Source organism: Cololabis saira, chromosome 14 (genome assembly GCF_033807715.1).
Source record: "Cololabis saira isolate AMF1-May2022 chromosome 14, fColSai1.1, whole genome shotgun sequence".
Lineage (NCBI taxonomy): Eukaryota > Metazoa > Chordata > Actinopteri > Beloniformes > Belonidae > Cololabis > Cololabis saira.
The window spans coordinates 20,525,686-20,536,528 of NC_084600.1; the positions used below are offsets into that span (position 1 = coordinate 20,525,686).

General features: G+C 40.9%; 1 protein-coding gene across 1 annotated transcript in view; it reads right to left on the reverse strand.

Moving 5' to 3' along the window:
* LOC133459793 (LHFPL tetraspan subfamily member 7 protein) overlaps positions 1-9,421 on the reverse strand; it is a 141,758-nt gene extending 132,337 nt beyond the window's left edge. The window contains exon 1 of the mRNA XM_061740082.1: positions 8,687-9,421. Within this exon, the coding sequence (XP_061596066.1) occupies positions 8,687-9,043 (357 nt within the window). The 5' untranslated portion in view covers positions 9,044-9,421. The remainder of the gene's footprint in view (positions 1-8,686) is intronic.
* Between the last annotated feature and the right edge of the window lie 1,422 nt (positions 9,422-10,843).

Consider the following 10,843-nt stretch of genomic DNA (forward strand, 5'->3'; position numbering starts at 1 on the left):
AGAGGCCTTCAGGAACCTTTGCAGCGCGGAAAACACTCATGTAGTAAGAGACGTACTCAGATCAGTCGATAGGAACTAGCTGGTGGGTTTGCTGATCAGGTATTCTGTATTACGTTCAGCCCTCTCATGTGAACACGACTTATTTGAATCATTTGGACCAGAAACATTTTGCTGTAAGTTAATTCAATGAAGATGGAGGTTATAATAAAATAAAGATAGATGGAATTACACCAATGTAGAGGTCCAGCTGGGTTATTTTCTTTTACTCTCAATCGCTTCCACCTATGTTTAAAAAAAAGCTAACAAAACCCCAAGAAACATCTTTTTCTTCTTCTTTTGCCCCATTCTTTTTTGTCTCTTTTTATGCCGTTGGCTGTTAGGGAACAGGAAAAAACGTGCATGACGCCCCATCACGTGCTAAGCAGTGTTACTTGTTCGATCAATGGTTTTTGCGCAGCGCTACAGTGTAATGGAGACACGCCGGTTGAAGGGGCTGGGGAGGAGGTCGACCCTATTAGAGGTTTACCCCCGAACCCCCTGCAGCAAAAACCCTTGATAGCCCCTGTCAAGTACAGCACTCGAGAGGTGACGCCCCTGGGTCATGTCCTGGTTCTCTGGAAAGCACCTAGAGACAATTTGTATTGTAACAGATGCTGCATAAATATTAAATTGAACTGAATAGTGGAAACACATCTAATGTTGTAAAGAGGAAAAACCTAAAGTTTCTATACAACAATGATAAAGTCATGATTACTTCAATTTATTGTTGCTAACAGCAGCTCTACAAGTATTTAATCATGGGGGTACTTAGTATTGCCCATTTTTTCCTGCTTTTTACAAAAACATTGGTATGGTGAAAAAAAAAGATATATTGCTTTTCATTGTGGTTTTATTTAACAAGTACTACGATCATTCCTAGTACAAGGATCATAGGATTTTTATGTTTTTAAATAAAAACAATAAAAATTAAAAAGGGAGTTCAGACTTTTGCATGTAATAGATGCCAAGAGAAGTCAACTAAATTAAGAAATGAGACAGGGGCTGCCTTAGTTGATATGAATGGAAATCTTTCCCACCATCCCCATCCCTGACACATCTGACACATGACATGAATGCTACAGAAACAAATGATTGTTTCCCACTTACGTTTAGATTGCACAGGCTTCAGTCCATCTGTGAGTGTGTGACTGTGGGTTTGTGTGTGTGTGTCTGTGCCTAAACAAAGGCGGTGGCCCCTGCCAGTTTGGTAATGGCCTGCAGCCCTGTGCTCCAGAGCAGCAGCAGTGCCAGAGCTCAGCAAAGCTTCCCAAAGCAAAAGTTTTTGACAACATAGACTGACAACAGAAAGAAAGTACAACACAAGTAGGCCAGTCTCACAGGGAGCATCATCTCCCCACACCTCCTACCATGTCCCCTCCTGTCCTCCGGTTCGCTCACGCAGCATCCGCAGGGCTCAGCCCGACTCTTCAAAGTGAGCTAAGACGGCACTCTTCCACTCTGACAGAGCTCAAGGTCTGGTAGCTGTTTACTCCCACTGACACACCAGCAGCTGCTTTCTGTGTGTTTACAATAGTTACGTTATTTTTTTTCTTTCAGTTCCAAGGTTTTCCGTATGAGAACATGGTTCAAAAATAATAATCTTCTGGTTCTTCTTAGGTCTTAAAATTAGCTGAAGGTCATTATTTTGTTTTAGGATCAATAATGATGTAATTGATTTCTGACTGATGCTATCAACCTCTCACATCCTCACGGAGGAATTATGGTACACTTACATCATTGTTTCAGTTCGTTGAGGTTTTCAGGCATCTGTTAATGTAGGCTACAGCTTTCTTTAGCCACCGGATCTTCAAGGTCAGGTCCGGTCTTTCAATGAAACATCGTAACAAACTGATTCTCTTCTTTATCGGCCACACTGCCGTAGCTTTGACTACCGGTAAGCTTGAATTGAAAGACAGATGGGCTCATATTTGACTGAGAATAAAAGACAACTTCATGACTACAAAGTGTCCAGGTCCTGCGGCTACAAAACAAGTCCCAATCATCAACATACTCCGACTTCTTGCTTAAAGATTAGTATGAGGGGTTTCTGTTAATATACTGTTTTGTCTTCAGTGTCGAGCTGAGTATTATGACCAAACATCTGTACCTTTGTCTGTTCTGTCCAAGAAACATTGCTTCTGAAAACTGTTCTGTCAGGAATTTTAACATTTAACATGCTGTTTAAGTGAAGTAGTAGGGTTTTAATTTGTTTGTTTGGTTTTGTTTTTTTACTTTTGCAGTTTTTCTGAGCATTGAACAAGTCTGACTTTGGGTTAAAGCTGCAAGATCATGGAAAATGGCACAATCTTTTTTCACAAATTGAAAGGTTTATTGTAATGTCCTGTTTGAAAGGATTTTCGCCTACTATAATAGTGGTGAAATGCAGGCAGCACCTTGGATTAGTGGTTAGCAGTGTTGCCTCACAGCAAAAACATGCTTGTGAGGCTAATTGATGATTCTAAATTGACTGTAGGTGTGAATGTGAGTATACGTGGTTTTCTGTCTCTATATGTGGTCCTGCGATAAACTGGCGACCTGTCCAGGGTGTAACCCCTGCCTCTCACCTGTGATGAGCTGGGACAGGCTCCAGCAGACCCCTGTGATTGGCACAGGATAAAGCGGGTATAGAAAATGGATGGATGGAATGTTTTTATCATGTAAAAATTGTGACAATATTATTGTGACATTAGAATAAACATTCAAATTTGTGGGAAAAAAAAGGTCCTGCCAGAGAATCGCCATCTCAATTCCAAGCAAATAACTTCCAGGATCGTGCAGCCCACAAATCAAGATTGCCATTTTTTAACCATTTATTGTGCCGCCCTACTTTAGGTTGACAGGCACCTCTGATAAGACTGGTAACATGCCTGAAAGGTTTTCTACATGTGAGTGAGTTAGCCTTTTCACTGCAGAAGGATGGCCTACAGATTGTTTGTAAATGGCTTTGTGACCTTTTCCAAATTGATGGGAGGCAACATTTACCTCTGTAAGATCATTGCTGGTGTCCTTCCTCCTTGGTAACGTGTTAACACACGATTGACCGCTTCAGACCAGTGAACTATCAAAACCTTTTGTTTTTCTTTTTTAATCTCCTACTTGAGATCAATTAATCAAGTGCATTTCATTAGCAGTGATGGGCTTCTACCTACTCTCTTCATTCCTACAGAAGCGGAGAGGATGCCCTTAGTTTTGTCAGACGGCTGCTTCTGCACTATGCTTTATCCACCCATCCATTATTTATACCTATTTGGCATCACGGCTGTCTGCTGGAGTCTATCCCAGCTCTCTTCAGGAGAAAAGGCAGGGATACAGTTTCTGTCAAATACATCATAAACGGGTATGACTCATTTTAAGACCTGGCAAGGACCGGATAATTTTTTACTACATCTTGATAAAAAAACCTTAGAATCCAAAGAGGCTGAACGCTCAGGACTAAGTGCATTGTTGTTGTGATAAACACAAATTGCACGTTCTGTATGGGTTTGTGTTCTTGTGTGCAGGTTGTTGACAAGTTGGAAATAGCAGCATCAACAAAATGATGTGCAGATCAGTGAGGAGTGGTGGGGTAATAAAGTGGCTCTGATGAAAACTTAATGGCCCCTTCAACTTTATTAATGGCTGTGGGATCAGGATCATGCACCGGGGTTCGCTGCCGTAATAACACGAGTCGCCCTGCGCAGGAAAGCAGCTCCATCAACCTCACTGGGAGAGAAGCTCATAACAGCCACTTATTAACACACTGAAAACTGGCTAACTGGTCCCTGATTTTAGTTAAATGGGCCTTAAACAGTATTCCAGACTGAATTCCAGTTATGGATATATAGCCATTAATGATTACACACCAATCAGCCACAATATTAAAACCACTGAGTGGCAGGAACAGTAACCTTGCTTACGTTGTTACGGCAACACAAGATCCAGATGTGACAGATTTGTGGCAAGAAGTTAGACTGTTAGACTTCCTTTTTTGTGATTAATTAATTAAGATCTGTAATTAATTAATCTAATTAATCTCATTTTTAATCACACCTGAAAATTGCAGGGAAAAGCCCTCAATTTGAGGTGCTTTCCTTTAAATTCATTACATTATTGTGGCAGATCAAAAGATTGATATATAAGTGGCTTTATAAAGTCATTTATTTAATTTTTTTAACAGACTTGAACAGATGCAGTCCTAGCCATTTACATCCACTTGGCAAGAACATTTGCCAGCCTCTTGGTCGCAGATGTGCGCATGCGCACGGTGCTCTCCTCCAGTTTAGTTAGTGGAAGAGCGTTGCTGTGGCAACATCGTTGCTGCTAACGTTAGCTGTAGCTGCGCTCGCGACCGAGTGTTTTGCGATTATGTGGCTAAACTTGAGCTGCTTCGGTGGGGAGCAAAGTCCTTCCCACAAATAACACATATCACTCTACCTTCATCGATGGTGCCATCGGGGCGTTTTAGAAATGTAAACTCCCCATTCACTGGACCGACAACTTTCATATACACCTCCATTTTCATCTCTCCACTACCCCCCCCCGCCGTGCCTGTCCAGCTACAATGGGAGTCTACCAGCATTACTAACCACGCCCACACACAGGGACAGCCAATCAATGTCCACTTCAAGGTGCAACGTATCATTGTTTTCCACCCCTAACAACTCATGCAGAAACCCACCGCACAAACACAGATTTCACAATAAAAGCAACTAGCAAACAGAAAAAGTAAAGTTAGAGATTAGAAAATAGATTAAGCAATTAAAAGTCCTTACAAACACCAGGAAACTGGACCATATTACACCGGTCATGAAATCACTACACTGGCTTCCAGTGAGTCAAAGGATAGTTTAAATCTTACTGCTGGTCTACAAAGCACTGAATGGTCTTGGACCAAAATACATGCAGGATCTGTTAGTTCCTATGAAGCTCCCAGACCCCTGAGGTTCATCTGGATCTGGTTTGTTGTGTGTCCCAAGAACCAGAACCAAGCAAGGTGAGGCAGCGTTCAGTTATTCTGCTCCTCACCGGTGGAACAAACTTCCTGTAGACCTGAGGTCTGCTCCAACTGTAGATCCTTTAAATCAGGATAAAAACATTACTGTTTACTGAAGCGTACTCCTAAATTAAATACTTACCTACTGTACTCTACTGCCCTTACTTTTTAACAACTTGTGCTTTTTATTATTTTACCTCTTTTCTTATCATTTTATTTCATTTTATTTGTTATTTATTCAATTTTATTTCATTGTATTGTATTATTATTTCTTATTTTATATTTCCCTTTTTAATTAGCTTGTTACTATTTAATTGTGTCTTGCTGCTTTTAATGTTGATGCAAAGCACTGAATTACCTTGTGTTGAATTGTGCTATACAAATAAACTTGCCTTGCCTTGCCTAAAAAACATAACTGACATAATTTGACACCGCTATTTTATACATTGGGAAAGTCTGGTCAAAGTAAGAACAACTGCTAAACCCTCAACAGGTGCAGGGCGCTATGGGCTTGCTGATGGACGTGCAGAGGAAATAATCTTAGTGCATCTGTGAGATGTGATGGAAAAAAGATCCAATGAGGAAGACCCTTTTTCACAAATGCTGACTATCAATACCACATGCCTCAGAGCATGGCACTACAAGCAAAAGCTATAGTTTATCAACACAGCCTGGATATGCACACTTTAAGCGAAAGTGGCTTTAAAGTAACGGCCAACCAGTGTAGAGAAGATGAAGCACACTGTTTCTGCAGTTTCAACTCATACATTACAATCCCACAAACAGCACTTATTAATAACCCCCTTTCAAATGCTAATTCACCTTCATACATAAATCATTTCTCCAGAGGTGAAGAGGAGGTGGTGATGGTGGCGGTGGTGAGCTCACAGGCTTGTAGTCTCTATTTAACAAAACACGACAACATTTGTAAACTTTTCTCAAAGTCAAAGTCATAAACCCGCAGACACTGATCAGCTCTGGCACATTAATGCAAATGTTCACCCTGAGACATCCCATCTGCGACAAGGCTTGTTGTTGTTATGGTTGTGCAGCTGTTTGCAGCCTTTGCGTGGTCCACTCGCACATTCACGAAGCGGGCTCAAGTGGGAAGAAACTAAAAATCCCTGCTCGTGGGGGGGCCGCGATCACAGGGCCACCTGCCAACCTGATGCCACTTTCGCAGCTCTGATGTGTGTCGGCCGTGCTGCGCTGCAGATGCTGCTCTGTATGAAGTAGCCTCCCCCTGATCACTGAGTTATTTCTCCTCATAGAAATGTTCTGAGTCATGACAAATTAGATCGAGGAGTAGGATTGTGTCTTATTCAGTTTACTGCTGGATGCAGAAAGAACAAAACCAGAATATTCTCAGGATTATGCCGAAGTGTTTCCCCCCAGTCTTGTTTATATTAAAGGCTAAAAAGAAAATATGAAAAAAAAAAAAACACTTATTTTGTGCTTGACACATATACTTTGGTCCCTGAATGAATCACCAACTCAAATATTTTGAGTAAAAGCAGTCCTGATCGTTAGTTTAAGGTTCTCTATGTCTGAAAACATCCATCCATCCATTTTCTATACCCGCTTTATCCCTCACAGGGTGACGGGGGTCTGCTGGAGTCTATCCCAGCTCATTACAGGCGAGAAGCAGGGGTTCACCCTGGACAGGTCACCAGTCCATCACAGGGCTGTCTGAAAACATGTCATTCAGAATTATGAGGTTCTGCAACGTCACACACTTGGATCAGAATGAAGTTAACAAGCCTTGCCATCTTCATCATGTCCCAAATTCACATTAATCCACATTTATTGTACCTCTGAAGGGAGTAACACTAAGCTGTAACATTGGTCTGAAAAAAGGATCATCCTGTTAAGAATGGTTTTAGTATCTCTGTCATATTTTGGTAAACTCATCAAGCATTTTTATCCATCCATCCATTTTCTATACCAGCTTTATCCTTTGCAGGGTCACGGGGGTCTGCTGGAGTCTATCCCAACTCATTACAGGTGAGAGGCAGGGGTTCACCCTGGACAGGTCGCTGGTCTATCGCAGGGCCACATAGATACAAACAACAATGCACACTCACACCTACGGGCAATTTAAATCATCAATTAACCCAGACTGAAGCACGAGGACAACATGCAACTACCGCCGGGCCAGGGAGTCAAATCAGGAACCTTCTTGCTGATATGCAACAGTGCTAACCACCATGTCACCGTGCTGCCCCATCAAGTGTTTCATCGAGACTCAAAGCATTGTTTCAACCTTTGAAAAAAGAACTGGGATGCAAACAAAAAATGCAGTAACACTATTAAAGGTAGACTGATTACAATTGGCCAATATGGCTATTAGGAGAGCCTTCAACTTTAAGATATGTACGAAAAAAAATAAAACCACACTACATTCAAAAGAAAACTGTCTCTACAAGCATAAGTCAGTATTTATTGTGATCTCCCTCAAAACCCGCTCTTTTTTAAGAGGTCCGTCCCATATGTTTGTAATGATATTAATGACATTCTACTCTGTTTTGGTTTAAGAGAGTCAGATTCCTGTATTTTCTGTTTACAGCTTGGGGAAACAGGAAAAATAAATATGGATATCATTAAAACTTGGATAAAACAACAAGATTGACTTTTGAGAATTATTGCATATTCCTACAACGTTCTCAGCCAGTATTTTTTAGTTAAAATATGTTTTGTGACACATAATGACTAAACAATCTTGCTTGGTTAAATGTCTCAATCAAGAGCCCTTTTCTTAAATGAAGCACAATTGTCTTGATTTATAGCTGCAATTTAGCAAATGTGCCCATTTTTGACTGCAACATTGCTAGAATTAAGGGGATTCTGTCTGAACAAGACATGGAAAAACGTATTCATGCATTCATTTTCAGTAGGTTGGATTATTGCAATGGCATCTTTACAGGCCTTAACAAGAAATCTATCAGGCAGCTGCAGCTGATCCAGAACGCTGCTGCCAGAGTCCTTACAAACACCAGGAAACTGGACCATATTACACCGGTCATGAAATCACTACACTGGCTTCCAGTGAGTCAAAGGATAGAGTTTAAAATCTTACTGCTGGTCTACAAAGACCTGAATGGTCTTGGACCAAAATACATGGTTGATCTGTTAGTTCCTATGAAGCTCCCAGACCCCTGAGGTTCATCTGGATCTGGTTTGTTGTGTGTCCCAAGAACCAGAACCAAGCAAGGTGAGGCAGTTCAGTTATTCTGCTCCTCACCGGTGGAACAAACTTCCTGTAGACCTGAGGTCTGCTCCAACTGTAGATCCTTCAAATCAGGGTTAAAAACATTAGTTTACTGAAGCATACTCTTAAATTAAACCTGCTGTACTGTACTGCCCCTATTTATTTATTTTATTTTTAACAGCTTGTGCTTTTTATTATTTTACTTCTTTTCTTATTCTTACCTATTTGTTATTATGTCTTGCCGCTTTTAATGTCAATGTAAAGCACTTTGAATTACCTTGTGTTGAATTGTGCTATATAAATAAATTTGCCTTGCCTTGCAAATTAGATAACTCATTCATATTTTTACTACAAAACTGGCTTTCTGCTCATTGTCGCACAGGTTGCCATGCCCTACCCACTTGATGCTCCACAGCTTTCATCCACCCATCATGGGTGTGTGTGTGTGTGTGTGCAGACTCCTCTACCTGCCAGGAGCTGGAGGGGATCTCTGCGAACCTGGCCAGCCCTCGGAAGGTGTAGCAGCGGTACATGTGGTCCAGGGACTCGGAGCAGTGCCACAGCAAGCCGAAGCTGACGGAGTCGTGTCCGCTGCCTGGGTGATGCTCCTTCACGATCCAGGCGGGGGAGATGAAGCTGAAGCTGCAGACGGCCAGCAGCGCGGAGCACAGCAGCACCCAGAAGCAGCCCACGCAGCTGAACATGCTCGCAGCTTGGGGCAGGAAGCCCGGAGACAGACCCAGATAGATCCCGAACCCCACTTCTTCTTCTTCTTCCTCTTCTTCTGCTTCTGCTTTCTTCTCCCGGCCCAGGAGCGAATGCATTTGCCTTCAAGAGCGAGACTTCAAGTTCAAGCTCCTGCCCATCAGTGCATGAGAGAAAGAGCAGTGGCAGGGCGTCTGCAGCTGCAGCAGCAATGTGCGTCCCCGAAACATCTGGTCTGAGGAAGAAACTACTAAGAAAAATGTGGCATGAGTGAAGATGAGAGGAGAAAGTCAGGTCATCCGCGCCGGCGCACTCAGGCTGCTATAGGAAGGCAAATGTGACACTCAAGATGTTTGGTTTTTTTCTCTCTCACTACCCACAACTGCAATTGACATATCAGTGAAGGTCAATGAGGCGTTGAAGTCAGGTCCCAGAGCAGAAATACCAATATATCCCCGAGCTTCCCCCGCCGGGATACTTCCTCAGCCTCAGCTCTGACAGCAGCGCACTTTCATCTCCTCCCGAGTCAAGTGCAACCTCAAGTTAACTCATGTGAAAGAGGACACTTCCTGGGGAGATTTTCAAAATAAAACCACAATTCTAAAGTTTTGTTTCCTGTATACCGTGGTGTCCAGAGGAATTATTTAAAATAACCAGTACTCGAGTTGTAAAAAAAAATCAGGGGGGATGGTGGATTTTATCATATGGGGACAGATAATTTGTGCTGATTACAAATAATATAATATATTACAAATAATAGCAGTGACCAAAACACCTGCAGAAATACTGCAGGAATGACATATCAGCAGTTAAATGCAGCCTTCTGTAAGCTTTAAATATCCACTGGGCTTACATCAAATACATCAAAACACAACAATAAAAAACAGCTTTCTGAACTTATCAATATGCCTCTGTCCTTCACAGGATAAGTAAAATGGATCGCTGCAAAAACTCAAAATCTTAACAAGAATATGTGTCTTATTTCTAGTTAAAATGTCTCATTTTAGTAAAAAAAATCTCATTACACTTAAAACAAGACTAATCACTGGAAAAAACAACAATTTTCACCTGTTTCAATTAGATTTTCACTTAAAATAAGTAGAAAAATCTGCCAGTGGAACAAGATTTTTTTGCTTGTAATGAGAAGATAAATCTTGTCCCATTGGCAGATTTTTCTACTTATTTAAATGAATTTTTCTGGTGATGACTCTAAATGTTGAAATAGCAGTAAAACCACATTCATTGATGAAATGACATAAGGGATGGAAAGGGGGGATGGCAGTTTTACAGGGGGGGATGATTTTGACCGTTTTTATTTCAGGGGGGATGCCATACCCCCTCATCCCCCCTCAACTCGAGTACTGAAAATAACTATCAAAAAAGGGTTACGACATCATGAATTCAAAAGTCTATTCACGATAAATACTTTTCAACCACTAACTGTGATTTTACGACGGTGTATTAGGGCCAAACTAAGAAAAAAAAAAGGAAATTACGAGAATAAAGTCATAATAATATGAGAATAAAGTCGTTAAATTACGAGAATAAAGTCATAATATTACGAGAATAAAGTCGTAATATTTTGAGAATAAAGTCGTAATATTAAATATATTATAAACATATAAATATAACTTCACAAGATGCTCAATATTCCGCATTTTAACACAGAGAGAAGACTGCTCTTCCTGTTAAGAGTTCTCATAAATTATATTCTCATAATATTACGACTTTATTCTCGCAATGTTACGACTTTATTCTCGTAATATTACGACTTTATTCTCATAATAATACGACTTTATTCTATTACGACTTTATTCCTGCAACATTATGACTTTATTCTCGTAATTTCCAATTATTTTTTTTTGTCTTAGTTTGGCCCTAATACTCCGTCGTAGTGATTTCAATTCAATTCAATTCAA